Source organism: Cyprinus carpio, chromosome B24, assembly GCF_018340385.1.
Source record: "Cyprinus carpio isolate SPL01 chromosome B24, ASM1834038v1, whole genome shotgun sequence".
NCBI classification, from domain to species: domain Eukaryota; kingdom Metazoa; phylum Chordata; class Actinopteri; order Cypriniformes; family Cyprinidae; genus Cyprinus; species Cyprinus carpio.
The window spans coordinates 11,673,101-11,695,166 of NC_056620.1; the positions used below are offsets into that span (position 1 = coordinate 11,673,101).

Here is a 22,066-nt window from a genome sequence, read left to right on the forward strand (position 1 = left end):
GAGGGATTCTGTAATTATTCTTCTGTGATTACACTGTCTCATTAGCCTGCTGACCCTCTGGAGTGTTGACGTGAAACATCGCCTTCAAGAGTTCTCATGCACAATCAGTGTTTACCAGACTTCAGCACCACAGACAGAAAACTCTCAAGTCTGTTCTTTTTTTATGCAATAACATTTGAGACAAAAGTGGTCTGAGATGCATGTAAAGAAAGGTCATAAAGATGATGCTTAATGCCACCAAGCTAGGGAATACAGAAAACGAAATGTCACGGAACGGATGATTAGCCATAGAGAATGATTTTAAAGAAAGATATGTAAGAGATAACCTACAGTCACCTGGTCACCGTCACCAAATAAACACCTGAGAAGGCTTATTTGGCAATAATGACTGGCTGATTATTTGCAATAATGACAGCCATTTGATAAGTGAGATGCCACATGCTGCTAGTTGCGTTTGTTGTGTTAATTGCCGCCCACTTCTTCAGCAGTGTTGGCTTCGCCAGCAAAGCAATTTTTCCATTCATGTTTCCCATAAGGATGTTTTAAAAGTTTATTAAAGAGTTATATAAACCATGATCCAAGAAAATCAGCTATAATGTGAATCAAATCATTGCAATTGTCTTATTTGAAGCAAAAAAGTATTTGAAAATCGGTCAAAAAGAAACGTCTAAATCTGTGTACTTGACGGCTTTAGTGAGGAAAAGAACTACAATCCCAAGACAAATTAAAATCATTGGTGGAATATAAAAGTATCCATTAAAGTTGTCGACTGTATGTAGAAACAATATATTTAAAGTTGATTTTAACTCAGTTATGTCATTTATGTGCTTCATGTTGTTCAAAACCCACAAGACCTTTGTTCATCTTTGGAACACAAATGAAAATATTTTTGATGAAATCCGAGAGCTTTCTGAACCTCCATAGACAGCAACACAACTACCACGTTCAAGGCCCAGAAAGATAATAAAGATATTGTTAAAATAGTCCATGTCACATCAGTCGTTCAACCATAATTTTATGAAGCTATGAGAATACATTTTGTGCATAATATTGTGTGAATATTATGCACTCAAAATAGACATTTATGAAGAATTGTTACACAGCCCTTGCCATAAAATATTACTTTTCTTTTTTAGTATGCATTTTATTTTGGACTAATTACAGTGAGTACAGGTATCATGTTAAAGACTTAATTAAAATGTTTTCTTAGCCTGTCAGGTTTAACAAAATATTGGCGTATAACAATAGACTCACCAACTCTCTAGACCGCTATAATTGCTGTGGGTACCTGAGGTGAATTTCAAACCTAAATAGCAAAATCTTTTTCGGGAAGAAAATGGATGACTCTAGAGTATCCTCTCTAATCTTAAAAAAACTGTTGGAATTGAAAAACACGGAAATGCTGCAGATGATCCTGGATTTGGCAGCTTCTGACAGTTTTCCCATCCAGTCTGTCATGTTTTGGTTTCTCTTGTCTAGCATCCTCCTGCTTTCCGTGTCTGATGCATTATGCATATTTTACCTGCGCTGTATCTAAACGTACAGAAACGGTCCTCAAAGAATGAAATGGTTATGCAGGGCATTTCTTTAATAATTGCATAAAAGGCACAGTCAAAAGTTTTGACCAAACATATCTAATCTAAGCGTTTTTAACCGTACCTTCAGATAATTTACTAAAAGCTTTTAAAATACTTGAAAAGGAGCGAAAAGCCTTGAGACTTAAGGCAGTTGAAAGGCAGTTGGTTAATGAATTTGGCTATCACTCAATAGCACCTGTTGTGTGGATATGAACGAAAATGGCCAAAAAGTAGCTTGCACATCTGTCTATGAATAAGACACTATTTGTTTGTGTTCTGTATGTGTGCTTTCTCAACTCCAGATGTCCTGCAGATATCGCTTCTCCTCACGAAGTCCTGCTACTGTCTTCATAGCATCCAGTTTATCGATTTGAAGTTCATTTCCTATGATCTCCAGTAGTGTGTCATTCACATCCTTTGCCATGTTCTTTGCATCCCTGTAAAATCGTGAGATATTGTCTCATTCCTGGAGAGCAAAATGTGATGGTACACATGGTAAAAAAAGTCAAACCATTTATCTTTTGTACCCACCCACAGACATAGAGAGAGCCTTTGTCTTTGAGGAGGATGCTGGCAACATTTTTAGCATGGAGACGCAAGTTATGCTGGACATATGTTGGTCTGTTAACGGTTCCCGCTGCATCAGGCTCATCTCTGGAGAAGCACACGATCAGATGGCTCAGAGTTCCATTATGCGCAAATCTCTCCAACTCCTCTCTAGAAGAAAAGCAGTAATGTGCTTATTACAGCATTTCACTGTTATTTCATCAGTCAGTGGTTGTTTTTGCGGTGGTTAAACTAAACTTGTGCATTTTAACATACAAATGGAACAAATGGCAAATTAGATTCTCTCAGATTTTGCTTTAGTAAAGTAACAACAATTGAGCTCATTAGTACTGCATTCGAAAACTCAAATTTTCATCTCCCTCATCTATCTGGCAGGAATGTTTATAAAACCTCAAGGCTGCTGTTGTAAATCGCTTCTGTAACAGCTTTTATTTCAGCCTCTAACAAAAGTTTGGGTGCTATTTAAAAAAAATGAGATGGAAAAGTGAGAAGGTTACAGACAGGGTCAAGCTCAAGGTTTGAGTCTCTTTTGCAATTAACTGCTTTGCTTTTCTCGAATGTTCACTTGGCAAAAGCCACGTTTTATTGCCTTAAAGGAAATGTTTATCCAAAAATTAATATTCTCATGTTGTTCCAAACCTGTATGACTTTTTTTTATTTTCTATTGAACACAAAAGGAGAAATTTTGCACTGGTCACTTTTTTCCATGCAATTACAATAAATGGAGCCTTCAACCTTCAAAAAATACTCCATAAAAGTGTCTTAAGTAAACTTGTATATAGTACCAGATTTTTCATATTCATTTAGTCAGAACTGCTTGAATTTTCTTCTTTGGTGTCCTAGAGGTTTAGAACAATTTGAGGGTGAGTAAATAAAGGCATAGCAACTATAGCATAAATAATGAACTATAAAAAATATAAATATTAAAAATAAACAATGAACTATTGCAAACAATAGTTGTGATACAACTTCTGAGGCATCTATTAAACATTTCCACTGAAGCTACAGGAGGACGACGGATTAAGTGTAAACAGATGGATGATGTATGAAGTATGAAGTGAGCGTTTGCACACAACATCTGAAAATAGCCGTGTTTACATGGATCATAAGCACCTGAGTATCGACATGCACTCTGAATGAGAAATCACCAAATTTTGTAAAAAAAATTTACATACACACATACATGCAAGTTAAAGGGTTAGTTCATAAATTACTCACCCTCAAGTCATCCTAGGTGTATACGACTTTCTTCTTTAAGACGAATCCAGTCAGAGTTATTTAAAAAAAATTGTCTTTGATCTTTTAAGCTGTTTAATGCCAGTCAGCGGGTGTTACATTGCTTCAGTCCAAAAGAAGTTAAATAAAAAGCACCCATCCATAAAAAAAAAAGTGTCTCACACGGCTCCAAGGGGTGAACAAAGTCCTCCTGTAGCGAATCGATGTGTTTTTGTAAGAAAATTAACCATATTTAAAACATAATAATCAATTTAATCTAACTTGTGCTTACTGTTGTAAATGGAAGCAGTTCCGGGAGGATGACGTATGGAGGTCAGAAGTGACGTACGCAGAAGAGAGTGAGAGAGAGGACAGATCAAAACAAAACAACGGTCATGAATTAGAAGTACAAAATGAGGATCTGTAAAGAAGAATGTCAGAGGATTTCTATATAAGCCAAGAGAAGACTGGTTTTCCTTTGCTAAAGTAAGGAAACTTTGCTTCTTTTGCTCCTGTTAACAAACGTTGGTTTTCACGAGACTCACCGGCGCATGCGCAACGCTGACCTCATACGTCATCAGCCCGGAACTGCTCCCGTTTATAACAGTGAGCGCAAGCTAGATTCAAGTGATTATTACATTTTGAATATGGATATTTTTCTTACAAAATGCATCAATTCACTACAGGAGGCCTTTGTTCACCCCCCGGAGCAATGTGAGACACTTTTTTTTATGGATGCGCGTTTTTTATTTCACTTCTTTTGGACTGAAGCAATGCAATACCCGCTGACTGGCATTAAACAGCTTGAAAGATCAAAAACAATTTTTTTTATATAACTCCGACTGGATTCATCTGAAAGAAGAAAGTCAAATACACCTAGGACGCATTGAGGGTGAGTAATTTATGGGCTAATTTTCATTTTTGGGTGAACTAACCCTTTAACTAAGCAAAGCTAACAATTTTGCATCTAAATTATGAAACTCCTTGTCATTAACAATCAGGTCTATTTATAGCACATGCTTCATGGTTTTGAGTACATATGTTTGCGTGGGCCATCTGGGAGCCACATCAATCCTAACTGGTCCAGATGAGCTGTTCTAGTGACAAATATCGAATGTTTACAAAGAAAACAGACTTGAGTGATCCTTTGTACCTTTTCCAGAATCTAAGCCCCTCGCTTTCCCTCCTCATGTAATCCAAATCCATAAAAACAAAGAGGCTCATTGCTGACGGGGGGATAAGACAAGTGTTCTTTATTTCAACAACACTGATTGAGGCTGATTTCACCCTTTTAACACTCATAAGTATCATATTTGATTAGAATTGATAGCAGACGCCTTGTTTTCTTTAGCAGGCTGCCTGATGGCTAGCCGGTTCGTTTTTTGTTTTTCAGTGAGTGTTGAGTTTTACAATCCAGGTTTTCAGTCGCTTTCTCATCTCAAATGCCACCGGCACTTTCTACTTTGCTCATTAAAGCGTAGCAGACAATGAGGGTGTTACACCGAGCAACACTAAGCACATTTTATTGATTGTCTTAATCAATGCAGAGAAAAAAATGATAAATGAAACCACAGTGTGACCAACGTGAATAAAAACGTTCAGGAATACAATCCTTGGATCTTCGTGACCACTGAAGGCAGAGATAGATAGATTCAAACAATGTGTCAGGACCTTGACTTTGATCTTGTTGTTATTAGCTCTTGTGTCAAGTAGAGGCAACGTTGTGTGTCGCCCAGCCGTCACAACACACACACTTAATACTCACCAATCCAGGCACCAATGTCATTACTCAGGACCTTGCGTATGATTTATGACTGTGTGCCTATGGGAGAGCCAGACCCCAATCATCTTATATAATGTCTCGTATCATATGCCCCATACTCTCAGAGGGAGTACTTTAATTTCATTGCTTTCCCAATCATTACTCTCAAGGACGGTGCAACAGGACCCTCTGGCTGGTAGCAACCAAGAGAAGACAAGACGCCAAGAGCCTGTGTGAAGCTGGCAGATCGAGTGAAAAATACTCTTATTATGGAGATAATGTATGATCAGGTTGCAAAGAGGGACGGTGGAATAATGGTGTGGCTGCACTGCAAAAATCTATTTTCTTAATCAGAATAATTTTTCTTGTTTTCAGTGAAAAATATATTTAAACATTCTTAAAACAGCATAAATTTACTTGGGACACAAGATTGCATCAGATAAGGCTGTTTTAGAGATTATCTTAAAACTGAATTTGTTTCAAGCCTAATTGTTGTATTTTAAGCATCTAACACTTCAAGATATATTTTTTGAACACTGCTCGTATAATAAACTCAATTGCTTCTCAAGTACATTTATATAAATTTAAGGCTGTTTCGATATTTATTCTGGAAAATAAGACAAACAACAAATTAAGAAAGTGATTTTTTGCATGTTTGTGATGCACATACTGTACCTGAAAAGAAAGTCTTTGTCTTTGTGGCGGCATCCAAAAAAGAGCCACATCTCTCCAAAAGTTGCTTCCCGGTTCGCTTCACGTTCTTTCTCTCTGTCAGGTCAAAACAATAATGCAGAATTGAACATAATGTCTTTATAAAATGAAAAGATATAACACGCATACTGAATAATAAACACTTTAACAAAAAGTTTTTCATGTTGATATCTATAGAAATGGATGGCCAATGGCCAAGTTAATGCCAATTAGGGATTTCAAAATGACCTTTACTTTGGAACCAAATCAATACTAAAATAAATACATAAAGTAATCTCAGCCTTTCTGTAGGTCTGGTAATACTAAGTGCAGATTCAATTCAGTGACTGACAGGCAGCTGCTTTCTAATGCTCGCATGCATATTTATATGTTTATGCCTCATGGTAATGTGTGCAAATGGTCAAATGCACTTCTTACTTAAAATGTCTCTTGGCGATTTATTAATGTAAATAAGTGAATGTATACAGTTGGGGGAAAAAATATGGTTTGTGTCAAAATATGAGCTCCGTGCATGAGGCTGTGGATTAAGCCTAACAGGCCTGCCACAGTCTATTATGTTTATACTAACAATAAAAAAAAAACTGGAAAAAAAAAAGAGAAAAACACTCTTTAATTTAATTTTGTTCTTTATTACTTACTGAAAATCACTTTTTAAAATATCAGCAATATTTACTTGTATAGACACTACCGGTCAAAGGCTTGGATGTGGTACGATTTTTAAGTTGTTTTTGTTTTTGTTTTGTTTTTTTAATCTCTTAAGCTCACCAGAGCTGCTTTGATTTTTATCAAAATAAATACAGTCAAAACAGTAATATTGTAAAATAATAAATATTATAAAAAATTTATTTTTACTACCATTTTCATTTTTAATTCTCAGTAGCCATTACTTCAGTCCTCGGTATATGTGTGTGTGTGTGTGTGTGTGTGTGTGTGTGTGTGTGTATACTATGTATATATATATATATAAATATATACATATATTATATATATATATATATATATATATACACACACACACACACACACACACACACACACACACACGATGATATAATAAATTATGTTTCACTGGTATTGATATAGACTACTAAAATCATAGCAAACCTATGATGCCAATATATACATACTATATACTTAATACATTTTAATAATGGCAAAGATATACAGCCAAATTTTTTTAAATACATTGAAAGTTAAATTAAATGTTATTTACAGGCAAGGCTGTCTGGATATTTTGGAAATGAAACAAGGGCAAACAATCTCAAAATTCTTGAATATGAGCCGATTAATCTACCTGACTGATCACTAATTACAAATTCAAAAATCTTAATATATCAAATGATCCAGTTCATAGTTTCACAATGATGAAACCATTAATTGGGATGTGGCGTTTAATTACTCTCTGACCTGCTGCATTACCACAAAAACACAAACTCACTCTGTAGAGCGAAGACCTTGATATTTATCTGGACATGTTCTTTAAGTGCAAGTCCTCCAAAAGATCTGGCAGTGTTCCCAGAATTCCCTACACTAAGGTGACATACAGGTACTGGGCACTATCTGTACACTGCACCTGCTAAAGGTTGACAGACTTCTCCAGAGATAAGAGAGAAGCCGTCACACAAACACAATCAAAACTTCTTTAGGCCCTTGGAAAAAAAGCAGCACACCATCTACTCCATTGCATCTTTACTCCAACATGATAATAGAGGAAGAGATCTGTTAGAGATGCATTACTCAGGCCAGAAGCAAACTCCACTGCGTCTACTCCTTTAGTCATCTCGGCCAACCTAAATGAAGCATTCAGAAATAGAACACGGTCTGGAACTTTCAGAAGCATTAATAGAAGTGGAATGTAGAAACACCCGAAGGACTTTGAGGGTGAGATGCCCTCCATCATGCTGATATCTCTCAAAACACTGCAGTGAGCCGAGTTTCAGACATTAAGCTCTCCCCATCTGCTGAACGTACAGTTTAATTTGCGATTTGAATACCAATGAGCCACAGTGTGGATGAGATGACCACAGGAAATCAAAACAGAGCTTCTCTTCAAACATCTACAATCTGTTCTTTTTCATTTCAGGTCCTTGCTTCAGTGACCCATTGCATGCAGTGAACAACTGGCAAGCAAAGCAAAACAAAAGGCTCACTTTTGAGTTGTTCTGTCAGACAGTTGTTATTGTGATGCCTTTATATTTAATTTAGTGGCATGTTGAGCAATAGCCAGGCGATAGAATACTAATGGGTTGTTTACTGACTGATGATAATAAATTAGATCATGCATCTTTTTATACACCAGGTATATGATTACTTTGTGTGTGACATAAGTCAACCCCCCCTCTTTCTATTTGCCATGTAGGCAATAAACATACTTCTACTTGATTTTAGAAAGACCTAAATAAAACCTACAATTGACCATTCGCAGAAAGTTTGATTGAGTGTCGATTTAACCAATAATAACACGGAATCTGCCTTTTTTGTCCGACCAATAAACCAGACAGGAGAGTAGATTAACGTTGGTGGACTTGAACTTGAAAAATGTTGTGTACTGACATCTTTCCACAGTTGAAACGTAACTTCTGATGCAGATTCATGTTTATGGCACGCTATAACTAGTAAATAGGGAGAGATGATCAGTTCACTGCCGCTTTAACTAAGGTGCTACAGTGATCTGTCATGACACATTAAACAGCCACAAAACGGTATTTATTGTTTGAATTTCTAAAAAGGACAAAAAAACGACTATTTTATATGACTATTTCTCGCAACTGAGACTTTATACCCCACAATTGCCACTATTTCTCAAAATCGTGACCTTATACCTCATAATTACAATTACAACTTGTCAAAACTGGCATAATATACTGCACAATTGTGATTATTTCTTAGAATTGCTAAATAAAAAAATAAACGTAGTCCAACAGTCCAGCCACTCCACATACACATTCTAGAGTAAATAAACTACCAAAAAAGCAAATGGCTCTTTAAAATGGTCCTCAATTGCCAAATTGAGCATTAATGATTTCTCCCATTCATTTCTCTGAGTGGTTCGGCTCCACCCCCTTATACAGCCTTTGAAATAAACACTCTACTTTCTAGATTTCCTAAAACACTTTCTCAGTGTTACACAAACAATTACAGCCACTGATTAAAGGGTAAATGAAACCGTGAATGCATGGGAAATGTTTTTCATTGAGAGTAATCACTTTATGTCTTAATGAGAAATTTAAATAACACACATAACCAAACACAGCTTGTCACATCCATTTCCCCGCTGTCCCTCTCTGCAGGAAATTATATTTTGTGAGACAGGGTTAACATTTTAGATGCTTCTTTTGGTCACGCCCATCTGTTCATAGCTTGGCTCAACTCAGTTTGGCATTTGAACAAACAGAGGGTCCACAGCAGAGCCATTAGCATCTGGGAGTTCAATATCCAATCTGGAAATGGGCTTCAATAAACTAGCTTTAGTGGGGCTTTATGCTGCCCCAGAGGGGCCGGTACCAATATGAAAAACCTGGATTCCATTTTGTAACACCATGCAGACCAGATCCCATTCTGAATACAAATCAACTGTACTGCGACAGCGAGGACGACATATCCGCATCCCTACAAAAAAATTACAGCCTGCCGTTGGGTAGAACAGGAACTAACGCAATAGCTGCTACCTTTTCATATGAAGAATGAAAGCGAGTCAGTGGCCTACTCTGAACATTCACCTTTATAAATCACCATACTGTGTAATCCTCCTCACTTTCTCTGAGAATATGCACAGCATTGTGAGAGCAAGGGACATACAGTGACCTCAAAGCTTATTGTAATAGCTCAGAATAACATTTTCTGACTGGCGAACAGTATGCAAAGTGTGAACAAAGAAGCGGATGTGAACAAGCATTTCATTTCCCTTTATAACATTCAACCACAGTTTTACTTTTTCTACAGAAAATGTAAGCAAACTTGATGATACAAGTGTGTGTTCGGTGGTTGCCAGGACCCTGCTATGTTGTCGTGACCGCTGGCGACAGAATGTAGGGGTGGGCAATAAACCGGTAGAAATTTTTTTTAACCGGTACAGATTTTTGACTATCGTCTCTTATCATGGTTACACGCTCACGTGACGTTGCTGTGCTACATGGTCACGAAGACTTATCGTTTGCGTGTGTTTTTTCATTGTTGTTTAAGAATTGATTTTAAGCTATTGAAAGGCAATCAGAAGTGGAAAAGAACTAATTTCGCTCCATGTGCGCAGTGTCTGCGAGAGTATTGAAAAGAGTTATTTTTCTCCGCCTTATAGGCCTTGAGTGGTTAAGTACACACATTTGTATTCTACACTTGTCAAAATGCCCATTTTTGCAAGTATGTTTGCAAGTAAACACAGTAATTTAGATTGTAAGTGAAAGCAAACAGTTGGGAAAGAAAGCACATGTGTAACAGTATATTGGATCCGGCCAGCTCTTAAAGTGACAGCAGTCTAATATTGCGGCTGTCTGTCATTCATGTTAATCAAACAACAAACCAAAGAAAATCTCTCACAGCTCTTGACTAAATCACTTTTGTAACTTTAATAATATGAAATATATTTTTAATTCATACAGTGAAGAATATGCAATCTTTTTATACATTTGATTACTTTATACATTGTATGTAGTATTTCTTATTCATTTGTTCTACTGTAGTTTTTTGTCCTAGTTTTTCTGTTTGTTTGTTTTTTAATTTAGGCTAGTATTAGTTTTTTTGTGATATTGACACTGGTAACAAGAATTATGAAAATTCTATGGTATCAAAAAATATCACATATTTGATATCATAAATACCTTATTTAATGCCAAAATAACTATTATGAAATATATTGTTACGATAAAATACAATAACTCATATCGTGATATAAGATTTTGGTCATATCGCCCACCTTTAGTGTCAAGCAATGCGAGTCGCTCAACAAAGTTACGAAATGTTTAACTTTATGCAAATAAGCTACGAATTTTGTGAGCGACAACCAATAGGAGTGAAGACTGTCGTTGGAGCTCACACGTCACTCTCTCGAGTGCAACTAAACAGGACTGAGTTCTGGAACGATTTCATTGTTTTATGTAATTTTACTATAAGCACATATATGAATATAATAAAATGCATTCTCAGTTTGATTCATACATTGATAGTTTTTGTTAATTATATGATGCAGTGAGCAGTTTAGCACTGCTGAAGTTCATATTACAGTTTCACCTGCATAATGTTGATTATTAGGGACAAGAAAATGTAGTATTTGTCAAATAAATGACATTTTAGTCATTTTATTGCAGTACAAGTGAGTTTAATTTGTTGATTGATCATTAAATCAGATTAAAGATTACATGCATTGAGAACACTGCAGTTTATATAGCAATCCAGGAGAATGCTACTTTTAATTTTGCTTTTGTTTTGAAGCCAGTCATATAGTTTTTTCAGTTAATTCTGTAGAAGCATCAAGTCCTTTCTGCCTAAAGCTCACTGGCAGCCTGCAAACAGATGAATTGGCTTGTGAGATTCTTACCAAGTCTCCTACTTTCTCCACAGAACAATACATTTCCGGCTGTCTGCCTGCTGCCATTGATTTACAGATGAGGAAATCGAAGCATCCCATGCTGTTTGCTCCTAAAGAGGAAACGCTGAGCTTTGTGACACAAACAATGTCCTGCTGACAGAATGGTGATCGTTATCTTTAATTGAAGGCTGGCATCAAGGTAGCTGTATTTAGGAGAATCTCAAGTTAAGAACCACATGGAAACAAAGTTCAACAGCACACACTGGCAGTAAACCTGCACATCCATGACTAATCGGTCTCGAATTCTTTCACAATTGCGGACGATTGTGTCCAAGAAAAGGCTTTTGTACTTGAGATGGGAAATGTGTAAATTGCTGTCATATTGTCTACAAATGAGCAGGCAAATTCTGTTATAATTGTGGTATTTTTCTTATTGTTAAAGGACTGTTTAGCAAAATTGATTTTGGTTTGACATACAGAATGTAAGACCTAAACTGGAGATGAAATTCTACCCTAATACGTTAATTATTGAATTAAATATTAATTGAAAAGTAGAACATTATACGAAAACATAAAATATTGTTATTAAAGATAATGCAATTTTTTACTATATAGAAAATACTACTACTGTTAATAAAAAGAATACTAATATAGATAGATATATATTTGCAAATCTATATAAATAGTGCACAAAAACATTAAAAGAAACTAATTTGTTATTGATCCATGGCTTGGAGCTAAACCAAACATGCTGTGCTGCATGAATGCCTCGACCTTGACGGTTCGGAAGGTGATGTGGTGTTTGAGGACAACTTTTGTCATTCATCATTAATGTCTCATCCCACTCTCAGCGTCCCCCAGACACATCTGAAACATTCATCAACCGCGTTCAGTTTGGACACTAGCCCCTGTGATTACCTGTGGCCCTTGTGTCACTTACAAACTATTCGTGTACACACACAGCAGGCATCACATCAGCGGCCAACCCTGCGCCAGGGCAGACGGCTTCATTCATATATAGTCCTGGCTTGTCACTCTTCATAGGCCCCTGGCACTGAGTATAAATCACACGCTGAGATGACAGGCCTCCACAAGACACCTTTACAACCAGATCCTGAATTTATGCCCTTCTTCATTTTAACACCAGGGCCTTCGGAAACACTATTAGGCTTCACAGATAATATGGCAGGGAGCAGGTCAATAGCACATTTACACTTTCTCTTCTTCCTTCGACCTCTTCAGATTTATCCTCATCACCCTAGAGGTGTTTTTATGCTACTTTTACACATGAGAATCAATAAACTTTATTTATTTTTTTGAAGATGCATGATAAAGGGTTGTTTAGACTTATTGCTCTATGGAGTGTGGAGTCATTCTGCAAATAACAACTATGACTTTGGACTGACAGCCGTGTTTGTGACAAAAATGGCAAACATATGAATATCTTTTCTGTTTTAATATATCTTAAAATGTCATTTGAATTTTCAGCATCATTACTCAGGCCTTTCAGTGCCACATGATCCTTCTGAAATCATTCTAATATGATGATTTGCTGCTCAAGAAACATTTCTTCTTATTATCAATATTGAAAACTGATTAATAATTGTGTGGAAACCATATTTTTATAGGATTCTTTGATGAATAGAAAGTTTTAATTTTTTTGTAATAATATAAATCTTAAATGTCACTTTTGTTTGAATTCATGCATCATTAAATAAAAGTATGAATATATATATAGGTTCATATATGGTCACAACAAATCTACGGATATAATAATTTACATTTTTTATCAATATCAGCTGATATTATGTGTGTATATATAACTTTTTGGCCTATTTTTGCCTTGTTTGATTATTAACTAGTATTTAGTGCGTTTTCATATTTTAAGTGCTATAGATTTATCAAATTAAAAATATTTCAACAATTACATTAACATAATTATCTGCTCATTGTTATCAGCCAAACTGTTTGTATCTGCACGAAAATATTGTAAAGCATATCACACTGCTTGAGCACTACAATAAAACAATATATGTGACCCTGGACCACAAAACCAGTCATAAGGGTCATCATCTGAAAGCTGAATAAATAAGCTTTCCATTGATGTATGGTTTGTTAGGACAATATCTGGCCAAGATACAACTATTTGAAAATCTGGAATCTGAGGGTGCTAAAAAATCTAAATATTGAGAAAATCAGCTTTAAATTGTTCAAATGAAGCTCTTAGCAATGAATATTACGAATCAAAAATTAAGTTTTGATATATTTATGGTAGGAAATTTTCAAAATATCTTCATGGAACATGATCTTTGCTTAATATCCTAATGATTTTTGGCATAAAAAAAAAATCGATTTTGACCCATACAATGTATTGTTGGCTATTACTACAATTATACCTGTGCTACTTATGACTGGTGTAGTGGTCCAGGGTCACATATTAGAATAAAATATTATACAGTAAAAACATCATCTGAAAAGAAAGGGAGAAATAAATCTGCTGAATGTACCTTTGCTGAAGAAATCCAATGAAGGGGGCCACACCTGTCCCAGGACCCACCATCACTACAGGAACAGACGGGTCGGCTGGTAAGTGGAAGGTGCTGCTGGGACGAGGCCTGACATGTACCTGGAGATGACATTGAGATCCATTCAGCTCTAAGCAGTGATAGGATTCTTAAATTGTGTAATCCCACACACAACATCTGTTTAACTAGAACAAACCCAGTTCCATACATTTTGTAGATAACATCTAAAGCAAAAGCTTTTATGTTGTTGTTGTTCTATTCTGCTGCAAGGATTAGTCCACTTTCTCCAGAGCTTATTTCTGTCCAGCTTTTACCTCAATCAAACAACCCAATTCAGCCCAAATCCTCCCAGGGTCTGTGAAAAGCTCATTCAAAGGTGAACGGGCTCGCTAATGTGTAATGCCTACGGTGCTAACCTTCGGCAGGGCTGATGTGCCTAGATGCTCCGAAGCCGGTACCGTCCCAAGGGGCCGCAAGATTGAGGAGACGTGACCAGCCAGCCAGCCTGTACACAACCCCTTCCTCGCCGGATGCTCGGGACGTGCAGGGAACTCCACAACATTGAACACCAAATTAACTTTCCCAGGGTGCTGAAGGCTGGAGCTGAGGAACGAGACAAAAATAAGAGACTAAGTGCTAACAATCCGGAACCAACCCTGAACATGAGCAAGCCGGTGGACCTCATTATCTCTCTCTTAATGGCCTGCCTCTATCGCGCCTAGGGGACCCCTGCTGACCGGACTTTAATATTTCAGAGCCCTAATGTTTCTGTGTATTCTACTAGCATCAGCGTACTAAACATAAGACATTAGTGTAGATGCCAGACCTCTTACAAGCCAAAGGAGACAGAGGCAGAGAACAAATGAAAGTGGCAGGCGGTTCTGAAAGGACATCCTTTGCATCCAGTGTTTGACTTTGATCACAACAAATGGAGTATCATCAAGCAAGAGAAAGTGATGCATCAAATTCACGTCTGTCTGTAATAAACCTCACAACATCAAAGGAGGATAAGACAGAAATAACAACCTGGATATGTCTCTGCTTTAATTTGGAAGTCCAAATAAAAAGCACAGGTGTTTCAAACAAAGTCTCTTACCTGGCAGCAGAATAGGCTCTGGGCTGAAGCTTTGGCAAATGTTCTGTAATGAAGCAAAGGAGAGATCAGAGATGAAGATGGCATTGTGACCTTGAGGCTATTCGTCCATGTCTTGAGTTTCTCTTTTAGGGCATCACCCCCTCTGGATGATACCCAAGCCTCTTGAGTTGGTGAGGGCCAATTTCTCAGAATAGCTCAGTTCACAACACAATGTTTCATTGCGACTTACTTTTTAGGACAGCCTTGATGTTTAAAGCAAGTACAGTATATAAAATCATGAAAGGTTCAGCAGATTCAATGTTTTAAGAATGTTAAGGGCCAGAACGAAATATTGGCTAGGTCAATTCGTTGGTCAATAATTGATAATTTAGCATTCATATGGTTTCTTTTTTTTTTTTTTTTTTTTTGTTCCACACATTATCATCCAACGTTTAGGGTCAGTAAAAAAAAATTATGGTTTCTTCAAAGATATTAAGCAGCACAACTGTTCTCAACACTGACAATAAGAAATGATTCTTGAACAGCTAATCGATAAATTAAAATGATTTCTGAATGACCATGTGACACTGAAGACTGAAAATGCTGCTGAAAATTCAGCTTTGCCATCACAGGAATAAATTATATTTCAAAGTCTATTAAAAGAAAACAGCTATACGTACTTTTTTAAAAAGCACATTATTACAGAGAAGGATTAACTGAAATTTCTTAAAATATTTGGCTAAAAGTGCAAAAATGTGAACAGAAACAATTTACCATCCAACAACATATTCTTCAACATGCAGAAAAAAGGTGCACGTATGTGAAATGATGCAGGTTTAATTCATTCTGATGTAAATGCAAATTATAATATTGACAGAAAAGGTACTGAATTACACACTTGCTGAAGACTCTGGAAGGATACTGCAGTCAAAACTCACACTGACTCTGCATTAGAGTTTCCTAGTTGTGCCTTAAAGTCCCCAACATGCTCTTGGTTATTGACACATTAACAAAGAGGGTTTCACTATGCTTGTGTAAAGACCGGGAGGGTATTTAATGCATTTCTCAGAAGACAGAGAAGCTTGTGGCATCTTTCATTTCCATTTTCTACTTTTGTAGTTATACTACTGTAGCTGAAGGAAGAACATACTATAATCACTTAGAAATATATTAAAACATTCAAAATGTGTCCTATTAAAATGTTTTGTTATTCCAAACAAAGGCTTGTATAAATGACTTCTTGATTTTGTTTTCACCCAATAATTTTCATTTCAGTGCAACACTAAGCAAGCACCTAATACCATTTTATGGCTTCCAATGAAATTTAAGATGTTGTTTACACTTAACATAACGTTCCTTGTTAAAAACACAGAGGTAGCTGTTTCTCAGCTCAAATGAAGTGTTTAAAATTCCCCTTCATCAGTCAGCAAATGACATATCATTTTCTCCAATTCGCTGAAATGATGAATCAATTTGAAATGTTCATTTCAAGCTCACCATATGTGGATGCTGAAGGTCCTCAATATTAACAATTAATTACAATCAAACATTCAATATAGCGAGCAGCTGTTGCAATTACAGTCTCTCATGAGTGCAAACAAATTCATCAAAAAGGCACATGGTGTTTTGGTAGAAAAATGCTGCTCTTTAATGTCGGGGAAGTCTAAAAATCAGTGACTGATGACAATGATCTTACTGCCAGAACACACCAGCAAAGAGTGATTTTAGGAATAAAATGAATGTCCTGTCAAACACTGCTGAACCAGCATTTCTGTCGATTTGTGCCATGGAGAATCACCGTGTTAATCCTTAATTTGCCAAAGTCGCAGTACTATTCACACAGATTAAAACTTTACATGTACTTGCATCCAATGCAACAATCCACAGGGAGGGTCACTGCATTATGACTACCTTGCAGTTCTCTAAAGCATGGCATCCATTAATAATTTCAGCAATACCAGCTGTTCCTCAAAATCAAGGTGACAGCATATTTATCACCTTGATGGAGAATTTTATTGCACAGTAGAGGCTTACCGTAGGACAAGAAATCTCCAAAACAACATATCCACTAATTATCGCTTGAAGGATTAAATAAGGTTTATTATTAAAAAAATATCAACTTTACATTGTCAAGGTTAATTACTTGATTTCTTATACAATGTGCACATCTAATACCACCAATTAAAAGTTTGGGTCACAATTTATTTTTTCTTTTATTCTGAAAGAATGCATTAAATTTGATTACAAAGTTACTAAATATTTTAGTTTCAAATAAATGCTGTCTACACAAAACCGTTCTCAGCGCTGATAATAGTAAGAAATGTCTCGTGAGCACCAAATCAGAATGATTTCTGAAGGATCATGTGACACTGGAGACTGGAGTAATTTCTGCTGAAAATTCAGCTTTGCCATCATAGGAATAAATTGCATTTAAAATATATATTAATATAGAAAACCTTGGTGAGCATAAGAGACTTCTTTCAAAAACATTTCAAAATTTTACCAACCTCACGCTTTTAGAGTACATAATGTGGGGTTCACATTTTCTGTGCCTATTTGATATGGTTTAAGAAAGAATCTGAGTTTTTTGTGCGAGCGAGATCCGTAAAGAGCACCCAATCTTGTGTCTATACAGCTGTACATATACGTTCTCAATATAGAGTGTCTTTCACTCAAATATTTTCCCCTTAAAAAGAGACTGATGGCATTTAATACAATTAATTATGAAATATAATCATGATTAAGTATCTTAATCGACTGACAGCCTTTTTAGTTTATACTTGCTGAATTCATCATCATTCTCCTCGTGTCCCCTGACATGCTTTGGTGAGTCTCAAATTTTATGCTAAGTTTAAAATGTATTTTTTCAGAGACTATATTTGCAGTTGCTTTTAAAAGGAGAAAAAGCAAAGCGGGGGCTCTGATCTAATGTTGTTTTACTGCCATCTGGTGGTACAAGCACTGCAAACGCTTCCAAACATCAGCCACATTTACCATGCAAACTGCATTTGCTGACAGGAAATTCAAAAATAGCCACATTCCAGTAAATTCCAAGCAGATCGTGTGTTTACTGACCGAACAGAAGGCTGAGTGGAGGTAGGCAGGATGGGAAGGCCCGAAGCAGATCCAGCAAACATACGTTGGCGTCCCTGACAAAGCTGTTGTAGTCTGCTGAGCCTTCTTTGCTACACAGCTCCAGAAGCCTTCTTTTCTCTGAACCGTTCTGAGTGAAGTCCACCAATGCTCGCACAAACGCCTGAAAGCACAAGAGAAACTTGTCCAGATTCTACAGCCTTGCATGTGAAAGCTAAATAAATCATCCCCAGCGGTACATCAAAAGCACTGTTGCGTATGAAGCAAGCGCTAGTGTTAAATCAAAGGTTCAGAACTTCAACAGCACAGCAGCTATCACATTAGGGTTAATAACACAAAATTACTTTTTTTGGAGCGCTCCTTATCTCCAAACACCAGGTGAGAATAAACTGCAAAGAGCCGTTCTGTGGGATGTGAAGGGGAACTTTCGCTGCTGTAAAAGAAATAAAAAACGGCTGTGTATTTATTCAACATTTCTGGTTGTTAAATCTGAATCTAGTTCTCTGACTTGTGAGCGGAATGCATTATATTATCTGTTTTCTGCCACAGTTCGTGCAGAATGTTCCTGGTGTCACTGATTATGTCAACAACGGCTGCGATACCTTTCTTACTGCTGTTTTTAAGCAAGTTGACCTGAACAGCACAATTCTTTCGTGTTTGCAGATCCAGTCTGAGCAGCAACTCCTCAACTTCACTGGCTCTGTTTGGACAGAGAATATCAAAGCCGTCTCCAGGCTGATAAGCAAGGTTCTGCTCCTGGAGAGACAACATTTATTATACTCCTACACAAAGAACACAACATAGATTTTTTTTTTGTTGGAAGAATACATAAACATGTCTACTTGACTGAACCCAAACCAAATTCTAAAGTAAACTTTTGGGTATTATATATATGTAAAGTAAACTTTTGGGTATTATTAGAATTTAGTTTGGGATCAGTCAAGTAGACATGTTTATGTATTCCTCCAAACAAATTTAATTGTTCATGCTCATTTCTCCCAGTTTTTACATTTAGATTACCTTAAATTTGGCGTTTAAATTAAATATGAATCTTTAAAAAAAAAACACTAATAATGTTAGCAGAATTAATATCCATTTTTCATACTGTACATTATAATATTGTTTTATATTTTGATTTAGATTATATTTTATGGAATTTTAATATCAGCCATTGATTTATGATGATTCGTTTAAAAAAAAAATATATATATATATATATATATATAATATATCTATATATATATATATATATTTATTATTCAAATAATTATTGGTTCATTTGTATCGACCAGAATTTTAATACTGCTGCATCAGTACTTAAATAAAAGTGAATAAATTTGGACTTACCGAAATATCAAGCTCCAGTAAAATGGCAGCTTTCACTGCATCATCTTGAGTTAACTGAACTGCTTTTGAAATGGACACCTCATGATAACCGTCTTTATCAGATGGGACTGGCTCCTATGAAAGGAGTATGTTAATTAGCAAAATTAATAGGAACAATTAATGAAATTATATTTCATCCCACATTATCTATACAACTGGTTCTCAACCTTTTTGACTCTAATTCAGTTGTCCAACACGATTATTCAAAGGCTTGAACACTGCTTGTTTTCAGACTTGATTAACAGAAACTGAAGTGATGATAATTCAATTTAATTAACCATGATTCAATTTGTGATTTCTACAAGATCTAAGATTCTGTTATGTTCTTCAATAACAAAACAAGTTAATTAAGGGGGGAAAGAAAATCTTTATTTTCGTTTGTTTGTTTTTAGCATTTTAATTCATTTAGATTTTTTATATTATTAAATGTCCATGCCCTTAGTTGAGAACCACTGATTTGCACTAAAACATTTACTGAATGAACCTTATTCATAAAAACTATAAATGTTCCTAAATCTGTGTATACACACTGTGTGTTGCAATGAATTTACGCAAAAGGTTTTAAACAGAAATTCTGTCAGGCTTGTGTTTCATGAATTGATCTCTGTATTTTCCAGAAAGATCATACCCTTTCAGTTGACACCTGCTCCAAACGGACCTCCAGATATGAAGCGGGAAGTGCAGGAACACTAAGAGCAGACTGTGACAGTGGTGGCACCGATTGTTTCAGAGATGCAACCAACACTGTAGAAAGAGTCTCTACATCACTGCTGTCAGATTTAATCTCTTTTCCTTTTTGTGAGTCTGCTTCACTCAGTTTTAAAAGATGAAGATCAACTTCTAGATCCGACTTATTTTTTTCCTGGCCAGATGCAGTTTTATGAAAATTGTCCTGTGTACAGTCACTGAGGTCAGCGTCCTGTTGATCTGAAGTAGCCATGCTGGAGAACGTTTTTTTCAGAGCGTCCCAGAGTCCCTCAATCCAAGGATCCACCACTACTTCAAGTCTGGAAAGAAATAAGCCTGGGAGTTTGGAAAGGCAATATCTCAGAGAATCTGCTTTTTATTGTTACTTAACATTCATGCTTACCCAGTGCCGTCATCTGCATGCCCAGTGGGATAGAAATGTTTAGCACCAAGCTGCTGCAGACGGCTATCAATGGTCTTGCCCCCGTTGCAGAAATTTGCATAGTTTGTGTCTCCCAAAGCTGCATATATAACAGCATGAAAAAGTGCTCATGGGTGGAGCTCACGCTTACATAACAGAATGATGATCTTACCTAACAGTGCATAACGCAGATGGGAGAAGTGGTGGTGTGGCAGAGATTTGTTCTTGATCTTTCTCACAAACTTCTGAGCTGTGTCCGGAGGGTCACCATCACCGGTCGTGGAAACCATGAAAACAACTGGCCGGATTTCACTATCCAAGTTGTACTGGGAATACATGAGAGAGTTGCATCAGTCGGTTCTGAGATATGACTGTCAAAGATTTGATATCCATGAAAAGTAATAGACAAGAAACATACATTGTGCTGGTTGCTCAAACAGCTGATGTCAGCTGTAAACCCATGTTCGGCTGCTTGTTGGCAGATCTCTTCGGCTATAGACTGAGCCTGACCGCGCTGAGATCCATACAGTATCAAGAAGCGAGCGGCAACTTCACACGGCATACTATAAAAGCTGGATAAAGGGGGTTAAAATGTTGAAAATCATTTCTGCATGTTGTGAAAAGCAATTAAAATACTCCATTTTTACATTATAACAACATATTTATTATAGATATTATAATTAAATGTATTATATCATATATTTACACACATAATTTAATAAACAATGAATTAAAAATGACATAAAATCGTAAATGTATCAGACGATTCAAAGAAAGTTTCCAACATGAGTGATGTTATATTAACTTGCGTAAGCATTTATATTTAATTTACATATCTCTTTGTTTTCATTTTAAAGTTAATGTTAGTTATTCCATAATGAGATTGTTAACCATGTTTCATGATTCTGCTGATTATGCGACAGAGCCATCCTTATCATATTCGTAATGTAGGCATAATATATATGCATACATTAAACGTTTTAAATATGACTTATATTGTGTTTACATGTTTGTGGGGCAAAAAGCATCATCTTCCATGTACAAACTGGAACTGAACAGCTCTGGTCATGGGATTATTTACATCAGACATGTAAAAAGGTCAAATCAAAACAGTCTGCACTCTCATTTATAGTTGACAGGTTTGTGTTAAATACACCAAGCATTCTTTTTAGACTATCCGAAGTTTAAAAAAGATTTAGTTCACAAATTTAATTTATGAGCGGTGAGATTAAATTGAATAAGTTGATAAAAGTTACCTTGTTTTTGTGAATAACAACTCCAACCGAGTCTTGTGCCGAGTAACATACTGACTAGTGAACTGGAGGAACAGGATACCACGGACTCGCACATGGCCCTGCAGATATAAAGGATTTGTAAATTAAAAGATATACTAGTCAAGGACAAATCTTGATATGTTTAGTCAATCTGTATGAAATATAAATCTGTGTCTGTAATCGCGTTATGTGTTGGAGTTATCGCGAGAGTGGAATAAACCATTTTATGTTTCAATTATAAATTTGGTAGAA

The 22,066-nt window shown here is 36.2% G+C and overlaps 1 protein-coding gene across 1 annotated transcript; it reads right to left on the reverse strand.

Annotated features, from left to right (window-relative positions):
• Window positions 1-536: 536 nt before the first annotated feature.
• mtrr (5-methyltetrahydrofolate-homocysteine methyltransferase reductase) lies at window positions 537-21,975 on the reverse strand. The gene is made up of 15 exons (XM_042752185.1): window positions 21,797-21,975; window positions 20,959-21,112; window positions 20,713-20,866; window positions 20,523-20,640; window positions 20,061-20,439; window positions 19,394-19,507; window positions 18,649-18,802; window positions 18,391-18,479; window positions 18,029-18,209; window positions 14,975-15,017; window positions 14,295-14,481; window positions 13,861-13,979; window positions 5,797-5,889; window positions 2,109-2,294; window positions 537-2,014 (listed from the first exon to the last, which is right to left on the reverse strand). Exons 2-15 carry the CDS (start codon window positions 21,100-21,102, stop codon window positions 1,870-1,872), a joined length of 2,106 nt encoding a protein of 701 aa, XP_042608119.1. The 5' UTR covers window positions 21,103-21,112; window positions 21,797-21,975; the 3' UTR covers window positions 537-1,869.
• Window positions 21,976-22,066: the final 91 nt, after the last annotated feature.

Coding starts and splice junctions, on each gene's coding strand:
- mtrr (XM_042752185.1), bottom strand. CDS start 21,102: ATGCCGTGTGAAGTTGCCGCTCGCTTCTTGATACTGTATGGATCTCAG. Junction 20,641..20,712: donor TCTGCGTTATGCACTGTTAG/GTAAGATCATCA, acceptor TTATATATGCAG/CTTTGGGAGACACAAACTAT. Junction 18,480..18,648: donor TAAAAACAGCAGTAAGAAAG/GTATCGCAGCCG, acceptor TTTCTTTTACAG/CAGCGAAAGTTCCCCTTCAC.